The following is a 24,504-nucleotide window of genomic DNA, read 5'->3' as shown; positions in this document are numbered from 1 at the left end:
AGAAATTAAATATAGATTAATCCTTGTTAAAGCTACAAATGTTGTTTAGTCAAGATCAGAGTGATTTTTTGTTTGATTAACATTAATGAGAGACAGCAGCAGGAATATTAGGCTGCTGTTACTTTAAGACCAAAATGCACGGATACAATATACTGTTACACATGTGTTTTCTTTCTCATCTGTTTTTTTTCTGTTCCGTTATTGTTGAGCCCTGTTACTAATAACAACATGTCTGACTGTCAGATAATCAACACCATTCAGACTTTAATTCTTATTTACTGAAAATACAACTTCTGGATCTTACCTCAGGCTTTTCCTCAGATTTAATGTCTTCCTGCTTTCCAGTTCTTCCTCCCACCATGGCTTCTTCATCCTCATCCTCATCCTCATCCTCCTCCTGCTTGACCTCCACCTTAGGCTCAAAGGGGGTTGTGGAGTCTGAAGCACCCTGCTGAAATGATCCATCTGCACTGCTGACGGAGGCAGGGGTAGCAGCCTGGCCGTCCACTGGCAGAGAACCCTTATGAGACAACTGAAAAAAGAAAAGACAAAAACAGTCAAAAAGGTAATTAAGCATATAGTTAAGTGTATAGTTATAGTTAAATATTAAGTGTAATTAAGGATCCAAAATCTAAGACCAAAAGTGAAAACGCAATACAGTCTAAGTAAATACGATCAGCATTAATAAGAACATCTTTGAAACCTTTTAGATTTGTGAATCAATTTTTACAATTTACATGCATTGGATTTGATCCTAAATTCCATGGATCTCATCCTGTCAAAAGTGAGGAACAAATTAGGATTTATAACAGGCAAAAAGTGACGTGAAAATGTTCTTTTGCATACACCAACTGAAGAGCATGTGTACCGACTTTTTGTGCTCAGATATTTGAGTAATTAAAATAATCCAACGTTTATTAAAATGTAAAGATGATTAGACAATAACAATATGCATTATTATTATTCTATGAGTAAATTAACAACATGTGTGTATATACACATATAGGTGGAGTTGAAGATGAACTGCAATTTATAAAGCGGGATGTACTCTAGAATATTGTAATATTGAAATATGGATCATGCTTTATAAATCCCTCATAGGAGCATCTCAGAAATGATTGTGCGTTTACATTTAGGACCATTCTACGTGTGCATTTATATTTTTGTTGTATACAGAGCAATAGTACTCACTGGAGTGCGGGGATGCTGGCTGGCATTTGGTGTGGAGAGGCCACTTTGAGAAGCAGCGGGAGGAGTTCCTCCTAATGTCTGCTGCTGTGGTTGCATGGCATTGTCAGAACTGCTGGACGGATGTAACTGCTGCTGACTGCCGGTCGGGGCTAACTGGGGTAGACCGGGTGTATGGGGCTGGGGTGTCTGGGAGCGCGGAGTGGGCGTGGGTGTACGGCTATGTGCTGGGGAAGGAGAATTCTGGTGGACGGGCGGGCAGTGGGGGAGGTTGATGGACTGTGTTGGGGTGGATGCTGGAGGAACCCCACTTATGCTGTTGGGACCCGAGGACCCGCTGCCTGCCCCTCCAGCAGACCCAGGTTGGGCTAAAGGACTGCCGACCGGTAAAGATGATAAAGTAGGCATTTGCCCCTGCTGTCAAATGAAAAAGAGCAAACATTGAGAATGCATTCATGAAGCAGTTCTGAACTAATATCATACATGATGCATTACAGCTCTAGAACATTTAATGACAAAAACCAGTACCACATGTAGACAAAAAAATAAACAACAGATAGCAATAAGAATTCATAATTTGATGGTACATTAAAAACATGATTATTATTACAGATAGGATGAAGTCAAAGTAATACAACTCAGACAAAATCTACACTCTCTTACTTGAGTCATAGCGCCATCATTTCCTTGGTGTGCCATGTCAACAGATCCAGGACCAAGAACAGGACTTGAACCTTGAAACTGTCCAGGTTGCATGTACTGATTTTGCATCTGTGAAACATTCGGTTGTGGCATCCTCCCTGTGCCCATGCTTCCCTAAAACAGTCAAAACATTCAGCATTTAGAAGAAATATTTTGTGCACACTTAAAAACAATCTTCCACGGAACTACTATGGAGTAATAAATAACAAAAGAACAAAAGCTATCATTTCTAGTCACAGTAAAAACCTGGTTAAGAGTCGTGTTGAGTGGAAGAGGAGGTGTAGATCTCTGGCCCATGGACTGCATTCCCATATGATTCCCAAACGGATTCATGCCTGCAAAGCACAGAGCAGAAGAGAGACTTAATACATATGTACATATACACTACCATTCAAAATTTGGAGGCGGTAAGATTTTTAAATGTTTTTGAAAGAAGTATTCTATGCTCACCAAGGCTGAATTTATTTGATAAAAAAATACAGTAAAACAGGGGTCTTCAACGTTTTTCAGGGCATTGATCCCTTATGCAATAGAGACAAGGAGCAGGGACCCCCGATACAAAATGTGTCAAACAGATCTACATATTAAGCATATAGCCTTCGATATTAATAGAAACTAACCAAGTTATGTTCAAGTTATATTATGTTAAGACAGTAGATCAGACCTATGCACATTCTTGTTGCACGATGTCTGTATATTACTTTTCACTGTTCAAATTGAGATCTATGCATCATAATAAACATGTTGCGATAAAAATCACAATTCATTAGTTGTTTGCAGTTGTTGTAAATTATTTTAATGGATTTGCAGTCAAACATTTTAATTTTACTGTCAGAGGGACAATTAACAATCAAATCATTGAGTATCTGAAATGAGTGTGTGTTCTAGTAACATGCAGATGTAGGCCTAATGAGCAACGGCTTCACCATAACAAGAATAGCAATATATTGGTCTATTACCATATATTGGTCTATTATAATCTATTAGTCAGCATTTACATTGCGCGTAAATTGACATTCCATATTTGTGTCCCATGCTATAGTATATATATATATATGAATGAATGAATGAGGCATTTTTATAGCGCTTTCATATGTACTATATATAAATATATATATGTGTGTGTGTGTGTGTGTGTGTGTGTGTGTGTGTGTGTGTGTGTGTGTGTGTGTGTGTGTGTGTGTGCCTATGTGAGATATACACACCAGTCCTGTTCATCATCTGGTTAGGACCAGCAGGCCGCACCATCGAATGATCTGAGAGAGGACCATCTACAGGTGGAGGAGCAAAAGAAAAAATAAACAAGTAAAGTCTATGAAATCACTTAATCGCAGTTTTTTTGTTCTGTTGACGTGTTCTATTAGGGTCGGAAGTTTGGGTAGGAAACAATCAAAAGGCTCGTCAGTAAGGGAGACAAAAAACGTCTTACTTTGTACTATTTTTTAATTGTATGCAGCAACACTTCAGTTTCTTTAGCAATACAAATTTTCAAAATGCACTAAGAATAAGAATAAGATTCGGTTTTCCTCATTTTGCATCAAAGCACAAGGAATACAAACACTAAACTCTATATGCAAAGCTGTAATAAATAAGTAGCCTAAAAAAACTTTTCCAAGACTTTATGTAAACTTAACCAATGTTATAGTATTGGTTCTTTAAATTAGTTTTATTTTTTATATCATTTTCTGTTTTCAACCGAATTTCAGTTTTAGCATCTTCAATAAAAAAAAAAAAAAAAAAAAAAAAAAAAAATGTATACATAAGTCAACATTTGAAGTGGATCAAAAAAGTTCACAATTCATGTATAACTTTGATGAAAGGTTTTGATCCACTTCAAATGTTGACTACTGTATTTAAAGCAATACTATTTATTTATGATTAATTTAATCTTAAACTTAATGATTAACCTCCAAGTAGCCTACTCCAGCTTCTTATTAACTGAGATTATTAAATTATTAAAATTACAATTATTAAAACAAATATACAGATTGAACTGATATATTATTTATCATTCACATAAGGAATGCAACATGCTCACGTCAGATAAATGTATCTAAACATTTTTGTTCTAAGTTGACAGTAATTAGAGGCTATACTAAATCTACACTAAACATATTCACCCAACACCAATTTGTTTAATGCACAGATCTATTTTGAAATTTGACTCACAAAACAATAACTTAGAGGTTTAAAGACAAGCTTCTTCAAGCCATTGTGTCTTTCTTGTGCGATCGCCTGACAAAAACTGCTCGCAACAGATACATTGAGCTCCTTCAGAAGGTTTTGTCAGCTGTGGTACAGCGCAACAGTCTCTAATGGAATGTAGAAAATGTATTGTAATGTTGCAATTAGCCATTATTTTGACAATAATATCTGTCAAATAATGTATCATTTCTAAATGTCACTAAGAATGGTACAGCATAAACACTGTCTTTCAACATCAGTTAAGTAAATATTTAGCAAATAAGTTTATATTTAAGTTGTCATTAAGCATCAATTAAAATAAACACTACTAATAAAAATAAAGAATAAAGCATTGGAAAGTTTTTTCTAATTAAATGTACATTTCAAACGTTTTTATTTGTGACAAATATTAAATGTGGTCACAACATTGACAAAGTCTACAACTAAATGTGTAGCCTAAATAATTCACATTTTCTATAGTTTATTTTATTGCAAGGAGAAAATAACATTATAGTTATTAAGATTTAATTTATAATGAAGTTTGAGGTATTAGTAGCCTGCTGCATTATAAAGTCTGCACACAGCCCATGAAAAAGCAGAGATCTATTACAATTTTGACATAAGCCGCTTTTCCACTGTCGAGGCAGCGTGAACCAGGGATAACGACTTGCCAATAGTCTTGGACCTCAAGCACCGAGACCAAAATCAAGTTGCTTTTCCAGTCGGGCCAGTATTCCAACAGCGCTTCCCTAAAATCCGCCCTTAACATGCCTCCATAGAACAACGTCACACAACCCCACCATTTCACCACCTGAAACCTGGCAGAAGTGAAAGTTTGGTTTTTGCTTGAAGACGTAAGATTCCAACATCGAGATTTGACCATGTTTTGCAATAAAACACTTTTTACAGTGAAAGTAGTTTATTAATTTGAGTCAGGAGTGGACATCAATCATTCTGAATCATGCTATTTACCATTTCACATAAAAAGAGAACACATACCTATTTGGTTGCACCTGCTTCCATTTATTTGTGATCACAAGAATGCACAAAACAACTCCATTAAGGCCTTAAGTCCAAAGGCTCACACATTTAGAAAAATATTGATAAAATATATGTTTACATTACATTTCTTTAGAAAGAGTGAGCATTTCTATTAATTTTCCACAAAATTATGTGATCTGAGGAGGTTTGAGCGATCCCTGCCATCTCCCTATAACTGTTATCCTTTCAGTCAGATCAACAGAGAAGAAAACAGGAGTTATGAGTTATACGAGTTAAACAGATGCGGATGCATGAGAATGAGGATGCATTAGTCCGGGTATCAACAAAAGCACAGGGAAGAGACAGATAAAACATGAAACCAAATAAATACACAATTATAATCATATATGATGATTAGTCTACGTTCTTCAAGCAGTCTCTGGTATTTACCATAAACCTATGTGTATTTATTATCGCAATGGTTAGCATAAGTAGCCTTTAGCATCGCATATAAATATATTCTGCCTCACACAGTGATCAGAATCCCCATCAGATCACAAGGAAGTTATTTCAAACACTCGCTGGTGTCTGAAAGTGAGTTTAGCTGAAAATTATTTTAAATGTTGAAGGTTGCTAGTAGCCTGATATCATAACATGGGAAATGAAGAGTGGTATTGACCTTCTTTTGAGGTAAACCAGTCCTCAAGCCCCAGCTTGGACCAAGGTATTCGGCTGGCCAAAAACCCCTGGCCGTTGACCACGAGGAAACACAGATGAAGCTCGATCAAGCCCCGGAAGTGACAGTGGAAATGCAACTGGCCCTGGCACGCACTAGCACACTCGCTTTTGGCCCGACAGTGGAAACACAGCTATTTACTGTTCTGTTTGAATTCGTTCTAGACAACGAATGCTTACATAGGGTTTTGATTACTAAACTTGGTTATGTGAATTCGATTTTTTAAATGGTATTAATGGTATTTTTCTTGTAATCTCCTCTGGAACTGCTACTTGCGAAAAGGAGCTGTGATACGTCCACCCCATAACTAAAATCTATGGTTATAGCTCCACTATAGGGGGGGCAACTTTCGTAGACGAGTACTCACTAGTAGGCAGTCCTGTGGGTGGCCCTGGCTGACCAATCCCAGTGGGCCCTTGCTGAGTAGGCATCATGCCCTGCTTCTGTAACCGTGTCCTTCGCTTCTCTTCCAGTTCCTTTTGGATCTTATAGATCTTCTCCGCCAGCAGGTGATAATACTCCGCCTGAGAAGTGTGATAGTGACTTATAAACCAGTGATTATGATAAAAGACAAATCATTAACAGACAAGACAATAGACTCACCCTGCTGTTAGCAGACTCATACATATCCCCCTCGACTTTACGCGCATAGGCCACTAGATTCTCCATCCGCCGGTCCTTCAGTGCAGCTGGGTCTGGGGTGGGAAAAATGGCTTGGACTCTGAAGAAAGGGGACAACAGTAATGAAATATTAATCAAAAGCCTTGGTCGGTGGTTATAATGAATAAATAACTAATTAAGTACTTGTTTTAAAGATCTTCCACTATAAAAGGTGACTAATAAAAAAGACAAATGTTACTGTAACTTCTTTCATAATTTTCAAACCAGTGTACAACTTACAGTTTGTGGACCAGGTGGTTGCGTAGATCCTGGGTTATGTCCTCGTGCCAATTCTTCCTCATGCCAGCACTGGCAGCTGGGTTGGCCATAGGCATACACCCCACACCGCCCACAGCACTGTCATTCATCAGACTGGTGAAAGGTGATAGAAACAAATAAGGACCACTCTATGTTTGAATATGAACTTATTAAAACTGACAGACGCCTGCTGCAGCGGATTAGTGTTACTGTGAGATTTTAAGACCCTGTGAACACAGAGGATAGAATGGTGACTAGTTACGTGAGATGTACCAAAGGGTTTGTTTACCTCTGTGAGTTCATGTTCAGATGCAGCATTGTATCCTGGAGAAGGTTAGATTGCTGATTCTGAGACTGACCACCCACGGCCCCATTTACGCCCATGGAATTCGCTCCTGTAACAAGAAAGGTCATGAGAAGAGACACCACTACAAGTCTAATAAAAAATGGTAGGTAATATTTTATATTTTAAAAAGAAGTCTCTCAAGCTCACCAAGGCATTATTTGATTAAAAAAAAAACTGTAATATTGTGAAATAAATATCACAATTTAAAATAACTGTTCATCAATTTTACATTTTAATTTTCAGCAGCCATTACTCCAGTCTTCAGTGTCAAGAGATTCTTCAGAAATAAATCTAATATTACTATGATTTGATTGAACTATTTCTTATTATCAAATGTTGAAAATGGTTGTGCTGCTAAATATTTTCATGAATAGAAGGTTCAAAAGCACAGCATTTATTTGAAACAGACGTTTGCAATTTTATAAAATGTCTTAACTTTCACTTTTGATCAATGTGTCCTTGCTTAATAAAGAAATATTAATTTCTTAAAAAAAAGACCCCAAACTCATAGTTCAAATAAAATCCGAAGCCTCTGTCATTACCCATGGTGTTCATTGCCCGTTGTGTTTGTTGGACAGGCTGAGGGGAAGCCTGGTTTCCCTGGTATGTGAGACCCAGGGCCGCGTAAGCCCTTTCGATGGAGCTGGGGTCTATCTGACTTTGGGTATTGAGATTGGGGGCACTGGGCGAACCACCAGTTACACTACCCAAAGAAGAACTTAACCCCACACTTCCAGTGCCTAGCAGAGCTGAAGCCATGTAAAGAAAGCAGAAATAAACCGGAAAAAAGAGACAGTTACCATAGAGCTGGAATTTGAAAATAGTAATAAAACTGTTGCAATGTCCAATTCTGCTACATTAAGGACAATGAAAATATTCTAACAGCAATGACACTACAAAGTTACAAAGTAATTTTCTATGTTTGAAAAAGTGAGATGGGTTGAGATGTATGTGACAGCATGTTGTGAATCTATACAAACACTCACTCTGTTGATTCCTCTTGTCTCCCGCATTTTTCAAAGGTAGACATACAGGGCAGTCATGCCGCGTGCAGTTCTTCCAGTGAGAGATTATCTGTCTGGAAGAGGCACAGTGCGCCACTAAAAAGCAATAAAAACACAAACCCAATATTAGTAAGTGCCATGTTGTTTAAATAGGCAGAACAACAGAAACAAAAGTGTCGCGTTGTTTCAGTTCTGTGCAGTTTAAACACTCACCTTGGCAAGATTTGCCAGCCTGGCAGTGCGTCATGTGATTGAGGACGTTCTTCATGGTGCGACAGTGAGGCAGGTTACACTGCCGTACTTCCCCGTTGGCCTGCTCCCTCCGCTGGCACTTGTGGGCATGGAGCAAAAGCACCAGCTGCTGCTGTATGAGTTTGCGCTTTTCAGGATCGGCCGCTGGAGGAACACCTCCCACTGATGCTGCAGACACGGCTGATGCACCCGATCCGGGGCCGAGAGTTCCTTGGGCGTTAGGCACCATGCCGCCTGATCCCGCACCTCCGGCAGCGCCCGCTGGGGAAAGCGGAGAAGCCTGCTGTGGAAATCCCAAATTAACAAACATTAAGATATCTTGTGATTGCTTTAAAAGGAACAAGTCTAATGTCTGCATATAAGGCTCTGAACGAATACAAACCATGCCAGGTATGCCCTGCATAGGCTGAGGTTTCTTGTCCAGGTTAAACTGGGCCGGACTGTTGGACAGACCTACTTTGTTCTGGAGCTGAGGGGCCAGCCCTGCAACACCAAGACCCTGACTGGCAGGCTGACCATATGGGCCTCCATAGGGGCCTGAACCTGCATTCATCCCCATCTGAAACACACAGACAGAGGGAGATAACAACACTTTTCCAAGAAAAGAAAAACCTCTGGATGAAAGTAGTAGAGAAAACACTGATAGAATTGCGGAATCCAGTCATACAAATGGTAGTTACTTCCATGGAGGTCACATCATTTAGCAAAATTTGAATGAATAACTCAAGAGTAGGGCTGTAAACTTAATCAAATTGTGATATGAACTAGTCTCTGTTAATATTAAACCGCTACTGAAATATGAAGTATGCATGTTCAGCACGTCTTCGCTCTTTGTGTGATACTTAAGTGCACGTGACACTTGTGGTGTTGCTGTCTTTCTATATGAGGATGCTTTATATGAACTTCATCTCCAGAGCTGCTCTGAAACGTTACTTTTCAGCATTTCACCATCGCATTTGATAAAGCTATATTGTCAGATACACAAAGCAATTCAAAGGTCTTAACTACAACCCACCATAACAAAGGTTGGTGTAACTTGAAGAAATTATATATTATAGAAATATAACTATTGTACAGAAGAATGTACTTCTCAAAAGAATAACAACAATAATACAATTTCTTAAAACATTTAAGGTATATCATATCAAACTTTTTTGTTTTTTACCGTAAACCTATATTGTGCAGCGCTCTGTTTGCCAAAAAAAATGAAATAGGTTGAAAGGAATTGTTCATTTGACCGGTTCCAGACCCCGGTTTGGTCCAACCGGAATGTGAGATAAAATGTCACCTGTAGAACCATTTTACCATTTCTATTTATCATTATACATTTATCATTAGGCCTATTTATCAGCATGTTAAAGGGATACTCCACTTTTTTCGGAAATAAGCTCATTTTACATCTCCCCCAGAGTTAAACAGTTGAGTTTTACCGTTTTAGAATCCATTCAGCCGAACTCCGGTTCTGACGGTATCACTTTTAGCATAGCTTAGCACAGATCATTGATTCTGATTAGTCCAGTAGCATTTCTTTCAAAATGACCAAAAAGTTTCAATATTTTTCCTATTTAAAACTTGACTCTTCTGTAGTTAAACCGTGTACTAAGATCGACGGAAAATGAAAAGTTGCGATTTTCTAGGCTGATATGGCTAGGAACTACTCTCATTCCGGCGTAATAATCAAGGAACTGTGTGTCTGTACCATGGGTGCAGCAGGCGTAGTGATATGACGCAGCGCCTAAAAATAGTCCCCAGCTCAGTAACTTCTTCCAACGTGACCGGGACTAAGTTTGTTTAACCTATTAGACCTATTTTCAGGCGCTGCGTCATATCACTACGCCTGCTGCACTCATGGTACAGCCGCACAGTTCCTTGATTATTACGCCGGAATGAGAGTAGTTCCTAGTCATATAGGCTTAGAAAATCGCAACTTTTCATTTTCCGTCGATCTTAGTACACGGTTTAACTACAGAAGAGTCAAGTTTTAAATAGGAAAAATATTGAAACTCTTTGGTCATTTTGAAAGAAATGCTACTGGACTAATCAGAATCAATGATCTGTGCTAAGCTATGCTAAAAGTGGTACCGTCAGACCCGGAGTTCGGCTGAATGGATTCTAAAACGGTAAAACTCAACTGTTTAACTCTGGGGGAGATGTAAAATGAGCATATTTCCGAAAAAAGTGGAGTATCCCTTTAAGAGCATTTCATCATAATGTTATAATTGGGGAAAATGATTTATAGATGGCAAGGAGAGACCATTAAAACTTAGAAATTACTACTAAATTTTGATTTCTATGTTGTTTGTATGTTTTCAGTAGATATATATTTGTTTTAATCCTCAGATGTCACTGCTTTGGCTCTCGGCACCCAATATCCTCATCTTTGATGACTATTTATTTATTTTTTATTTTTTTTACAAAGCACTACTTTCTGTGATTGTGATTGACACTACCTTCTGCGGCCCAGAAGGAAATATATTCACAGCGGAGGTCCAGATAATACTTTTTTTGGAATAGTTATTCCAAAAAAGTATTATCTGGACCTCCGCTGTGAAGGAAATATAGAGACCGAACCTCTTGGAACTTTGTTTGAATACACCTGAACTAGGGACTTGATCTGTCCATCAGGAACTGATTGCAATGTCGGATTGTCATCTTTTGCTAATTGCTGTGATCTCATGTGAGTGACATAAAGATGTTTTTATTTGTTTGTGTAGTGTTTTGTGCAAATAAAATCTAAAAATACATTTTATTTTGCTTAAAAAGTACAGATGCACCTATCTGAAAACTTAGGCCAATACCGATAATTCTTGATATTTGAAAGCCTATAACCAATATTTTGGCTGATAAATTGAAATCCAAATTTTAAAATAACTTTTGAGAGCCTGGTTACAAAAACAAAAGTCTCACCATTAAAGGGTAACTCTCACCAAAATGCAACCTAGGGTCTTTTTGTTAATCACCCCGAGGCAAACTTTCCTTTAAAAGCATAATTACAATGGAAACGCCACTTCCAAGTTTGACCATATTTTAGTTTTTCGGTCAAATTGCCTTTTGAATGGGAGTGCATGGGGCACTTCTTATGATAGCATCAAAAATCACTATTTTTAAAACACTAAGAACACTCGACACAACATGAAACTTTGCTCGAAGTATCACCAGGGGCTCTACACGTGAACTCGAGCATTGAGAACATTGTTTGAGTACACAGAGTTTACTAAAAAGAAAGGTCCGCCGGCATTTTGACAGTCAAAAATAGTCGATCTCCGAATGCGACGTAACAGGGAGGAGAGTAAAGATGGAAAGCTCCTAAAGCTTAGTTCCATATAAATTCACAGATAATTTGTTGTTTTCTAGTTAGTGAAAATCAATATTGACCTTGTATTTGAAAAAGGATGCTCATATGAGTAGCAATACTAAAATTCAGAGTCAGTTCATTCACATTCGGAGATCGACTATTTTTGACTGGCAAAATGCCGGCGGACACAGCTACAGTGAGTTGTTCAAAATCTTTCTTTTTAGTAAACTCTGTGTACACAAACAATGTTCTCAATGCTCGAGTTCATGTGTAGAGCCCCTGGTGATACTTCGGGCAAAGTTTCATGTTGTGTCGAGCCTTCTTAGTGTTTTAAAAATAGCGATTTTTGATGCTCTCATAGAAGTGCCCCAAGCACTCCCATTCAAAAGGCAATTTGACGAAGACGAAAACGAAAATACGGTCAAAGTGGCGTTTCCATTCTAATTATGCTTTTAAACAAAAGTTTGCCTCGGGTAGATTACCAAAAAGACCCTAGGTTGCATTTTGGCGAGAGTTACCTTTTAAAAGCCATGTCCCAAGTACTTCAACATAAACATATACAATACAGTTTGAACCAGTGCAAGTTTCAAAATAAATTTTACACTCCTATGGCCAACTTTGTTTATAAAAGAAATATTGCCTTGCAAATAAATAAAATAATGCAAACAAGTCATTGGACATCATTACTTGCATGTAAATAATGAAATTATTTTAATTAAACAAAAATATGAGAAAATTAAAATACTGCTAGTTATTATTAATAATGCATCAATGTTTTTGCAAAAGAAACATCTAAAATTAATATTACTGCTTAAAAATAACAGCATTGCTGTTTGAGCTGCGAGCGCTGAAGCTGAAGAGCTGAATGATCACCAGGAAACTGAAGTGATTTGGTAGCAGGTTACTTAACTTAATTAAATACATTATATAAGAACAATCAGATATTTATAAATAATAAACATACAACTTATATCTGCACAAAATGATGCAAATGCACAAGTGAACTTGAACTAAGTTACTTGCTAGTCAGAATGCGTAATTCCCGTTGTGGATGCGCTCTTCCCGTATCAACGCGGTAAAACACGGGCGTACAAAGAATTCACAACATTCTTTTACAGTAAAAAAGATTTACAGACCAAAAACAATAACATTAAAATGAACATATATCGGCAAATACCAATATGGTGGTGGCTGATATATAAAATGCATCCAATACTAATAACATGATAAAGATCTATTGTGCATATCTAATAAATTAACAGTATAGTTCCAACATGGCTAAATTAAAAGCATTTTTTTAAGGTGTGTGCGACACTTCGGGTCAGTGTTGATTATGATGATGTCATCATTACCTTGTTCATTGCTCCAGGTTGCTGTGCCCTCAGTCCACCCTGGCCTCCTACTGTCTGCTGCTGCTGAAGAGCCTCTGCTAACAGGTTACTGTTGCTGCCCATGCCCGGGTTGTGATGTCCTATTCTGGGCGATCCGTTCATCATCTGTGCTCCCAGCATGTTTTGCTGCTGCGGTACGGGCCCTCCTGGCTGCTGCTGCTGCTGTCCATTGCCTTTCTGAGGTCCGAGCATATTCCTGTTCATGTTGCCCATCCCTGCCATCTGCTGCTGTTGCATAAGGGCAGCCTGTTGTGGGGTAAGATGTTGCTGCCCTTGGGGGCCCATGCCCTGGGTACCCGGAGAAGCCTTCAAATTCCCAAAAAGCCCCATCGAGGCTCCTGCTGGGCTGCCCATCGCACCCTGCTGCGGTGCTGCAGGTGCGGGTCCGTGCCGAAGGAGTTCTGAGAGCTGCCTGTGCTTGGCCGCTGCATCCTGGCCACTGGACACAACTCCTCCAATGGCCCCGCCCCCACTACCCAAACTGCCATGCAACTGGCCAAGGTCCCCTCCATTTTCTAGACTCAGCTCTGAGGAACTGATCAGCTCATCTGGAAGGTCATGCTCCAGGTCAAAAAGCGAGCCAAAATCTACAGCAGGAAATGAGAAATTAGAAGCGAGATTAATGATGGGAGAATATTATGTTATATTTTTGGTCCTGGGGCCGGATTCACGGAAACATTCTTAAGAATACATTTCTTCTTAACTGCTACTTTCACATTTTTTTCTTAAGCTAAAAAATAAGAATATTTTGTATTTCCCAAAACTTGATGCGTTCATTCTAGCTAGAACTATCGAGGCAGCACATACAGATACAGGACTCATTCACTCTAAAGGGAGCACAAGAAAGACGGAGCGCAAATGAATGGAAAAGACCGTTCATTTGCGCTCTTTTCAAATAACTGTTTGGCTCAGGCTCTTTTAAAATAACTGTTTTGACTTGACGAGGCACATTAAAAAAAAAAAAACACTCTACGCTGAGTGATTAATACCCGTCAAGCCAGTTGCGACGAAAATGGTCTGCGTGCTTATTATGATAACTATGGTAATCTGCAGGCAGCACAAAAAGAAGGGCTTTGAGATGTTTTTTCATTCAGCATTACCAGCCTTTCAATCAACTAACACCAAATCTTGTCATTTTCTTCTTAAGAAAAAAATTAAGATGTTCTCAAAGAAATATTTTAGAACTTCTTAATTGTTCAAGAATTTGAGTTATATACATTCTTACAACCTTCAAAGAATTTATCAAAGGAATTTTCTTAACTTCCTTCTTTGAAGATTTTCATCAATCTGGCCCTGGTCTCTCTAAAGATTCACAGTCAGTCTGAGAACAATATGTCAAACTCTTTGACATCTCTGGGGCTGGTTGCATAAATCTCTAATACTAGTCTTACAAGTTAGACATCTCTTTTTTTTCTTTACGACTGTTCATAGCTTTTTTAAACCAGTTAAATAAAAACGTAGATTAGCCTAATTTGATACCGAAAACTAAGACGAACAATAAAAACCTTGACAGCAAATCAGAATTTGTAAAGTACCAGATTTTTTAAAAGCTTGAGCATTTAAGGTGGCAGACAACAACTGCAGTGCACACTTATCAGAAGCAGAATGTTATCATACATTGGTGTGGACACTATATAATTATCGCTATAGTCATCTTTATAGTTACTGTTGGTTTTAACGGCCGTTAAGCGAGAGCATGAATATAGAGCATGGGCAGCTGAGATGGATAAAAAAGGACTCCAACAATTCTCCCATCAGAAGAATTTTGACATGGTAATTTGTCATTCAGTATGAGATCAAAGAGAACATCGTGAACACTTTCTATCAGCATTGTCCACAAGCTGTTTTATTGACATCTTTCCACAGTTGAAACACTGAGCGATTACATGAGACATGATGCATTTCGCTAAGTTGTACTGTATCTTTCAACACATCTTTTTATGTTCATGCATGTTTTTTCATGGTATAACTTGTATTAAAGTGAAAGAATAGACGCTGCGGCTTGTCACATCACTACATCGATCACATCACATTTAAGAGCGTCAAAACGCCATTTATTGATTGAATTTTGTGATAAAATGTAGGGCTGCTTAATTATGACAAAAATCATGATCATGATTATTTTGGTCAATTTTAAAAATCACGCTTATTTAACACAAATATTGGTGGGTGATATGATCAAAGTCTTATTTCATACGAGTAATTTGAAATATGTGTGAAATTTCACAATTGTCGATACTTTAGCAAAAATTAATACTAGGTTACGTCAGAACGTAGGCTCACTATTGGCCGACGCTGGTCATGTGTGTGATGCTGGCCAATTAGAGAGCCTACGTTCTGACGTACAACACAGAAGCGCTGCGCTGTTACACTACGTGAACTCACTCAGAGGCCCACACAGAAGAAAATTAATAGTTGAATAAAGTCAATATATTACTTTTTTTTGCGCACAAAAAGTATTCTCGTCGCTTGATAAACTTAAGGTTGAGCCACTGTAGTCACTTGGACTATTTTAAACATTGTCTTTACTAACTTTTCTGGGATGGCAGATATCGATTACCTAGCAGCCTATGAAGAAGTGAGCCAGCTCTCATATTTCATCAAAAATATCTTAATTTGTGTTCCGAAGATGAACGAAAGTCTTACGGGGTTGGAACAACATTTTTGGGTGAACTAACCCTTTAAGTTTTTCAGCAAGATGTACTAACAGTGGTATTCAGATAAATAATATCCTACAGAAATTGAATAAACTAATAAAATTTAAAGTAATTTTGTTGTGTACATTAAATATAGACAGCGGCAGCGGTACAATAATTGTTTTTTTTACGTTGATCATCTTGTTTTCATAATCGTTGGAAACCAAAATCAAAAAACAATCATGATTAATCGCACAGCCCTAATAAAATGGACAGAATTTGAAAGCTGAGACTTTGTTTCTTATCAATAAAAATAAAAAAAAGCACAAAGCTCTTTGCGATTATTGTATGGAAGACGCTCTACAATTAATGTTTGGTGTAGGGAAAAATCGGCTTGAACTACAGATGTTTCATAGGATCAAATAGAGCCTGCTTTAACGTCGCTATTTTTTTAAACTGTTAATGCATTATTGTCGCGTTAAACAATTCAACAAGATTCCGCCTCCATTTTATTGACAGGATATAATCGGCCCTGATCATCAGCTGATAAATCGGCGCATCCCTATTAATGACTTACATTTAATGGCAGGCTGTGGTTTGACAGGGAGCCAAACAAAGATGAGAGATGTTGCTGAATTATGATGTGAAGTATTCATGTAGTCACTATTTAGATTCTTCTTTTAGGAAGTACTGCAATCACCATTTGCATCCATTCAAAAGTTTAAAAAAAACTAAACTAGAACAGCATGTAATTTCCTAACATACATGCGTGTACACTTTATTGAAAAATACAGCATTGTCTCCTCCAACAAATCAGCCATTGGTAAAACAGGTGAAAATGGTCAATTTGCCCATGAAATTGTGCTGGTCTTAAAATGAAGTGCAGAAGCTTTGATAGAGACGACACATTCACTCCACAGACAAAACAATTTGACGCCAAGCTTACTGTGTATGAAAAACGCAAGACTCTGATGCATTTGCATTTGAGCAACTTAATAAACTCCATTTAGTGTCAGAACCGGATCAAACTCGATTTTGAACAAAAGGTTGAAAACATGAGACATCAACAAAGGGAACGTAGTTCGCTTTTGAAGATACGTGCAAGTATAATAACTCGAAGCTTTAACATTTAATAAGAAACAACAGGACGCCTATATGATAATAATTCGCATCGCCTAGCATTAAATGTTTTATGGTTTGTTTTTAAGAGACAGGTTCGTCAGTTTTGTTATGGCTGAACAATGGAAATCAAGATTCGAAAAAAAAAAATGACCGACGCACGAAGGGCTATTTGAGCCAGCAAGCGAACTCACTATAACACAACACAAGTACATTTGTATCCTCCAAATCACACAATCGTGAAGTCAATTCAAGCTCCATAAACGAGTTCACGAATTCATCTAAACCCAGTGAAAAAGACTCAGGACCTTAAAATAATGAGGAATGAGTTAATAAGCATCTAGCTAACAATGGCAGGGAGTTGTTGTGCGGGCCTTCAGCATCAGTCTGTTATTAGCTGACCAGCTAGCTAACCAATATTAATCACATTTATTAACGTTAAAGAGAACAGAATATTATGTTGATGAAAACGCAATGAGTTGTGCTCGTTGCACAAGGGCAGTTTATGAAAACACCCGTGTTTAAGTGCAGTCAGAAAGTTTTCAAGTTGATTGACTCACAGTTTAGCAGGCTAATTCATGTTAATCACTGTCGATATTAGTAAATTATGGAGCATTGATGAAATGTCAAGACATAGCTTTCAGAAGCCATGGTCTAGTTATCGTTACATTTTTTTGTATAAAACTTAGTACATTGTAATTATAATTGAAGAAGTGATCCAAACTCTTTGCAAGTGAGAACCAAAACGAAACTGATATTTCACTGAAAACAAACAACAAATCCAACTACTGTTATTGCCACCGTAGAACTATTATGTTTTTCATTGCACCCGTCAGTTTTACATTTACACCAGTTGACACTAAGCACAGACCCAGGGGCTGAGGGACAGCGTGTGCTGGTCTGCCGCTGTGAGTGAATCCCAACAGCGATCGGAGAAGCGCTAGCTGCTAATGCTAACCTAGCTGGAATGACAAGCTAAAGCTAAGTCTCGTGCGGATACGACGTCGTTAGCTTCCCAAACTAGCCTGAGCTTGCTAGCCTGTGACAAAACTAAGAGGAAAAAAAAACATTCCCCGCTTAAACGCATTGAGAGTGCAACGGTACATACAAAACAAGCAATCGGTGAATCAAATATCTCGGTATCGTGAAAATTAAACAAAATAAATATTTACCGTTTCCATCGCTGGCTGAGGCAGATAGTGCCGGGGAGGACAGTTTAGGCCTCTTGGCTGAAGGCGGGCCAGAGTCCAGAACGTTCTCGGCCATATTTTTTAACGAATTAAAATATATATCCTCAGAGATAGGCGCGTAAGCCTATTCGTAATCCTCGATTTTAAAAATATCGCTTTTAAAAATATGACATTTCCCCCTCCTTTTTAGGGACGAAGGGGGGGAAAGTCCCGTGTACAAAATACTCCTCTTTCCTGGGTTCGCCTCTCGATTTCAGCTTCAGCGTATCAACCCCCCTCCCCTGTCCGATTTTTGTTCTTTATACAATTCTGCAAGCGGAGGAGGAGGTAGGGGGAGTCGGCTCGGCAAGAAAGGATAAAAAAGACTCTCGCAGCGGCTCTACAAGAACTCATCTAGTCCCGTCAAGAGTTACAGGATTGAGCGATGATGTATTTGAAATAATTTTGCTCGTCTGTCATGTCTGTTCGCAACAGAGGTGTGTTTTGTAGACCGAGTCGGATGAGGTTGTCAATATCAGATGGAAGTTAAATCGTGTCAATAAGTGAATTTTAATTTTCACAAATGCCAGTTGTTATTTTAGTTCCTGAAAATGTTTCATTACAGACTTATTAGCGTATTAGAATAAATTTGTTATGAAAATACACCTTTCACGTTTTAATGGGAAAATTTCAAAAGTCACTAAAATCTTATAGCCTACTAGATTTACATTGTTGATCTTAGCAGGATTTAGTTATTAGATGCAATGGCTTGAAACAAGCTTCTTTAAAAAGAGGAACAAATAACCAACAATATCCCACTTTGATTAGTATATAAGGCAATATGCAAAAAACAAAGCCAAGAACTGATTTAAGAATGAGCCTACATGTGATTTGATTCACTTATTCAAGAATTGCATTGAAATGTTGAAAATAAAACAGCACCTTATTCTGTAACAACAGTCTTCTATATATCGGTCAATCAATCTTTACAATGATTTGTTCATTTTTAGTCATTACGCAAGAACCCTCTTGAGTCGACGAACGCGCCAATTAAATATTAAACCTTTATGGCCCGGTTTCACAGACAGGGCTTAGATTAAGCTAGGATTAGACCTTAGTTAATTAGGAGATTTAAGTCGCTTTTATAAACACGCCTTAGAAAAAAAATTTACTAGTGTGCATCTTGAGACAAAACAATGGCACTGACATATTTTAAGATGTGTCAGTGCAAGTTGCTTTCAGTTAAAACAGCTCAAACATGCATTTTAGTCTGGGACTAGTTTTAAGCCTCTGTGAAACCACGGGGGCAAATATTTAAGGCCTACTCGTCTTTTTTAATTGAGGTTGTTGTACCCAGTTGAATGACAGCTATGATACCTAAATTGTGTTAAATAGTTTGAATAAATATGATCATTAACATGAATTATTATTGATTATTATATAATTCTTATAAACAGATTGCCATTTTAAATTATTGTCTAATTCATTGGTAAGGTATTAGAAAATGACTTTCTAGATCAGCCTTTGTAGGAGGAAATAAATGTTACATTGCTTTTGATTTATCATTGGCTAGCAATAACACAGCAGGCAAATTTTATCCTCATAATATTTTTCTATACTTTTCTTTTAACAAAGAATCGAAAGTGTTTTGGAGAGGTTTGGATTGAAAAGGCTCCCCAATGCTTTATTTTATGAAAGTGATTTGCTATTGAAAAATGTTTCAAGACATTTAAGACAAAATGAAGCAAATTCAGTCAATCCAGAGCAATTACAATTTTTATCAATATATTAGATGAAAGGAAGAAGTGGTTATAGGCCTATCAATGTGCCTAACAATAGGCAAATCCCCTTTTGGGAACTTTTCTGACAATTATTGCAGGACAGTTATTCATAGTCCTAAAGGACACATAACATTGCCTCTGAGTTTGGCAATTTATGATTAAAATCATGTTTTTTTTTTTATTTATTATTTACTCAGATTTCATGACCCCACTTTATGCATCTTGGCAGTCTTTACTCTTGCTCTTTTTAAGGTACTAAGGTTACTTTTCAAGGTTATGGTTACCTCAAACAGCACACCCACAGCTGACCCACTGTCCATTCACTGACTGTCTGACATACCGCACACAAAAATGGCAAGAATTTGCCAGTTTTAATGTGATTGGATGGTGCTATACAACTTCTGGTAGTCGTACACCAGTGTTCAGGGCCAGTGCTAAAATTCATGGGGACTGGGACAAAATGATACTGCCCTGGTGTAGTGAGAGAGCTATAGGCCTACAGTGAGGAAAATAAGTATTTGAACACCCTGCTATTTTGCAAGTTCTCCCACTTAGAAATCATGGAGGGGTCTGAAATTGTCATCGTAGGTGCATGTCCACTGTGAGAAAAAAAAATCCAGAAATCACAATGTATGATTTTTTAACAATTTATTTGTATGATACAGCTGCAAATAAGTATTTGAACACCTGAGAAAATCAATGTTAATATTTGGTACAGTAGCCTTTGTTTGCAATTACAGAGGTCAAACGTTTCCTGTAGTTTTTCACCAGGTTTGCACACACTGCAGGAGGGATTTTGGCCCACTCCTCCACACAGATCTTCTCTAGATCAGTCAGGTTTCTGGGCTGTCGCTGAGAAACACGGAGTTTGAGCTCCCTGCAAAGATTCTCTATTGGGTTTAGGTCTGGAGACTGGCTAGGCCACGCCAGAACCTTGATATGCTTCTTACAGAGCCACTCCCTGGCTGTGTGCTTCGGGTCATTGTCATGTTGGAAGACCCAGCCTCGACCCATCTTCAATGCTCTAACTGAGGGAAGGAGGCTGTTCCCCAAAATCTCGCAATACATGGCCCCAGTCATCCTCTCCTTAATACAGTGCAGTCGCCCTGTCCCATGTGCAGAAAAACACCCCCAAAGCATGATGCTACCACCCCCATGCTTCACAGTAGGGATGGTGTTCTTGGGATGGTACTCATCATTCTTCTTCCTCCAAACACGTTTAGTGGAATTATGACCAAAAAGTTCTATTTTGGTCTCATCTGACCACATGACTTTCTCCCATGACTCCTCTGGATCATCCAAATGGTCATTGGCAAACTTAAAGGAGTCATAACCTGCAAATTTCACTTTTCCACGAGAATCAATGTATGTTATGATCGACTAACGATTATACACTGGCCGGGAAGCCGATATTTAAAAGTGAAGCGTTTGCTTACCTCAGGGTTTGTAAAATAGCCCACGTGCACGCGCACTAAAAAACGAGATTTTGATTTCAGCCCCGTCTTGACGTCAAGACGGGGCAGGATATACCATATATGGACACCGCAGCAGGAAGCCCGCCCTTCCCCTCTCCCCCTATTCAGTTCAGTCGCGAAAGATGGAGAAACCGAGTGCACACGTGAGTTGCTCTGTGGTTGACTGCCAGAAACAACATGCAAATGTGTTTTCTATACCAAACTATCAGGGACCAGTGGATAAAATTCATTTTTAATGACGCTGTCCCAGCAACACTTTCAACTGGCTTATTGTTCGGTGTCTGCACTAAACATTTTACGCCGGAATCATTCACAAATTTGGGCCAATATCAGGCGAAGTTGGCCACGAAGCTCCGTTTGAAAAAAGGTGCCATTCCAACCATCCGGGACTTGCCTGAAATTGAAACGGTAAGACTGTTTTTATTGCTCTACTGTGTGTAACAAACAGCAGCTAACTACTAATGCGGCTATTGTATGTAACGTTAGCTTCGAGGTAAACACGGGGAATGGACTCTACGAATGCTAGCCATATCATTGTATTGATTTTTTTATAGAATAGATAAGGATAGATAAATAAAACAAACAGTCAAGTAATAAGAAACTTATAGAAAAACATCACGTTACATGTCTGTAGAAGAAAAATATAAAATGTCTAAAAAACCAGAACGTGAAACAAGGCAAAAACACCACATGATAGCAAACGTTGATCTCAATAACCACTGTAAGCTGATAAAAAAATTCGACTAAGTTACATCTCCGTTAATATAATCTACATTAAATAAAAGGTAAACCTATTTGGGAGAAATTAGCAACAAATGTTTTAGCTCGTTAGTCAAAATGATTGTCTTTACCATTCAGAGACATCTTGATGTAGACGTCCTTCCATCGACTCCACATCTTCCCTTTCCAGCTCTGGTTCAGAGTCTGGCTCAAACATATACGGTTGAATTCCGTAGGTCGCGGCCAGGTCGGGTTCATTGACAACTTGCGCCATGATGTCAGTTTGTAATGATGCTGAAGTTACCTGCGGTGTCAACCCCCCTCCTTCCTGCAACCAATCAACGCACCCCTCATTTGCATTATTAAAATGACCGTCCACGACAGCCAAAACATTGCATCAGATCTCGCGAGACAATAATGCCTTCAGAAATAAAGGTTTTAGGAGCTCTGTTTTTATTTTATTTTCCACTTTTATTTTTTAGAAGGGCATGAAAGACTATAATACAGCAGTAGGTATCCAAATTAAGACTAGGTTATGACTCCTTTAAGACGGGCCTTGACATGTGCTGGTTTAAGCGGGGAACCTTCCGTGCCATGCATGATTTCAAACCATGACGTCTTAGTGTTTTACCAACAGTAACCTTGGAAACGGTGGTCCCAGCTCTTTTCAGGTCATTGACCAGCTCCTCCCGTGTAGTTCTGGGCTGATTTCTCACCTTTCTTAGGATCATTGAGATCCCACGAGGTGAGATCTTGCATGGAGCCCCAGTCCGAGGGAGATTGACAGTCATGTTTAGCTTCTTCCATTTTCTAATGATTGATCCAACAGTGGACCTTTTTTTACCAAGCTGCTTGGCAATTTCCCCGTAGCCCTTTCCAGCCTTGTGGAGGTGTAAAGACCATCAAATACTGAATTAGTTCATTTCATCTATACAGCATTCTGCAGAAAACAGTGATGTCATCGTCCAGCTCAGTTCAGTTCTCCTCCAATAGTGTCAATGCAGTCAAATCAATAATATGGTTGAATATTAAGTATCCCCAACTAAGCAAGCCAGAGGCGACAGTGGTAAGGAACCCAAACTCTATCAGGGCAGAATGGAGAAGAAAAAAAAACCCGTTGGGAGAAACCAGTCTCAGTCAGGGGGGCCATTCTCCTCTGGCCAATGAATGAACACGGTGTGATTATGATTCAGGCTGCATCACAAGTCAGAAATCAGATTTTGGATCGGTAGCATTCAAATATTTTATCCACTTCCTTTTGCTTGAAGATCGGATTCATCACGCTGGTATGGAGCCGAAGCTGGCCGTATCTGTGCGGAGGACCTGTCTTGTTCTCGTGGTCTTTGCTGAGGATCTGTGCCGATGGCTGTCACGTCGACGAGGCCTTCACAGGTTGACGGGATCTCTGTGTAAAAAGGAAACATTCAGATGAGTTCATTTCCTGCCATTTTGAGAACTTGTCCGAGCCATGCAGCTGTGAATGAACTGTAATATTGAATAAAAGGAAATTCGAACTTACTAACCTTTTCACTTAGAAGTGTTAGTAATGTTAACCTACATCATTGCTGACGCAGTTCAGCTGAGTAGAAAGGAGCATGCATATACAGGAACAGTCAGTGATTTCAGCAGAATAGCTGCCTGGTAATACTGAATTTGTATAAGTATAATTTTAAGGATAGGCTATAAGTTTTTTTAAAATAATGAATTCACATTTTATCACTAATAAGAGGGGAAATTTTACAGTCAGTTTGCTGGTGTTGTGGAGAAAAGTCATTCTTGCGAATGAAGCTCAAGAGGCAGAGTTCCAGAAGTCAAAATAAGACTTTAACTCTTTATCGCCTATGTGTTTAAAATCTAAAATTGAAAGAGGTACCTTAACACATTGTCTGTGGTCATGTAACAGACTGCAGGTCTGAAGGTTTCTGGTGCTAGGGGAGATGGAAAAGATCTTTAATATTCAGCTAGATTTTGACCCAGTCTCACTGTTGTTGGGTATACCTATAGATGCATTACTTCGTCTGCTAATAAGAAATTGTATAATATTCTATTCTTTGCTGCCAGGAAAAATATTTTACTTAATTGGATCAGTGATAAATCTCCATCCCTTAAAGGATGGCACAAGATCATTTTTGAGTTGATTCCCCTGGAGCGCCTTATGTGTTACATGGAAAAACAGGCCAGTTTTACAAAGGCTGGACCCATATCTGGACGCTTTGGAACCTTGTCTTCGCCCTATTATATTACAAGGAACATGTACATGTAACTGTGTAACTTTCTGGACATTTAACCTTATTTTTTTGTCATCCTCTTCATCTTTTGGAAATGTTATTTTATACATGTTATACATTATATAATGTTGTTGCCATTTTTCTTTTCAAATCTGCCTTATTATAGTATGGTCCTGTTTTATATAAAAATCAGATTAAAAAAAAAGGTTTTGGGTGGGGGATGTCTTGTTATATTTGTATCTTAAGAAAAATTCAATAAACATAATAATAAAAAAATAATAAAAAAAGACTTTATGAACAAAGCAACATAGCTGAGATTCCTGGGAACATCTGAATTTGTCTGGCCAGAGCCATTCTCATACATTTTTCTTTTCTGTTA

General features: G+C 38.4%; 1 protein-coding gene across 9 annotated transcripts in view; it reads right to left on the bottom strand.

Moving 5' to 3' along the window:
* Positions 1 to 18,443, bottom strand: part of ep300a (EP300 lysine acetyltransferase a) — a 31,434-nt gene extending 12,991 nt beyond the window's left edge. For 2 of the 9 annotated variants that reach the window (XM_084434287.1, XM_084434289.1), the window contains exons 1-15: positions 17,925 to 18,443; positions 12,959 to 13,584; positions 8,694 to 8,870; positions 8,273 to 8,594; positions 8,042 to 8,155; positions 7,598 to 7,804; positions 6,999 to 7,104; positions 6,692 to 6,823; positions 6,395 to 6,512; positions 6,159 to 6,315; positions 3,096 to 3,161; positions 2,137 to 2,225; positions 1,852 to 2,004; positions 1,192 to 1,605; positions 305 to 532 (exon numbers count right to left, since the gene is read on the bottom strand). In XM_084434287.1, the coding sequence (XP_084290413.1) occupies positions 305 to 532; positions 1,192 to 1,605; positions 1,852 to 2,004; positions 2,137 to 2,225; positions 3,096 to 3,161; positions 6,159 to 6,315; positions 6,395 to 6,512; positions 6,692 to 6,823; positions 6,999 to 7,104; positions 7,598 to 7,804; positions 8,042 to 8,155; positions 8,273 to 8,594; positions 8,694 to 8,870; positions 12,959 to 13,584; positions 17,925 to 18,018 (3,003 nt within the window). In that variant the 5' untranslated portion in view covers positions 18,019 to 18,443. Of the gene's footprint in view, positions 1 to 304; positions 533 to 1,191; positions 1,606 to 1,851; positions 2,005 to 2,136; positions 2,226 to 3,095; positions 3,177 to 6,158; positions 6,316 to 6,394; positions 6,513 to 6,691; positions 6,824 to 6,998; positions 7,105 to 7,597; positions 7,805 to 8,041; positions 8,156 to 8,272; positions 8,595 to 8,693; positions 8,871 to 12,958; positions 13,585 to 17,924 lie in introns of all 9 variants that reach the window. The other 7 variants (XM_084434284.1, XM_084434288.1, XM_084434291.1 and 4 more) reach the window with 5 other exon arrangements.
* Positions 18,444 to 24,504: the final 6,061 nt, after the last annotated feature.

Source organism: Rutilus rutilus (genome assembly GCF_951802725.1).
Source record: "Rutilus rutilus genome assembly, chromosome: 16".
Classification (NCBI taxonomy): Eukaryota; Metazoa; Chordata; class Actinopteri; order Cypriniformes; family Leuciscidae; genus Rutilus; species Rutilus rutilus.
Note: the sequence above shows the minus strand (reverse complement) of the source record. Positions and strands in the feature narration are given on the sequence as shown.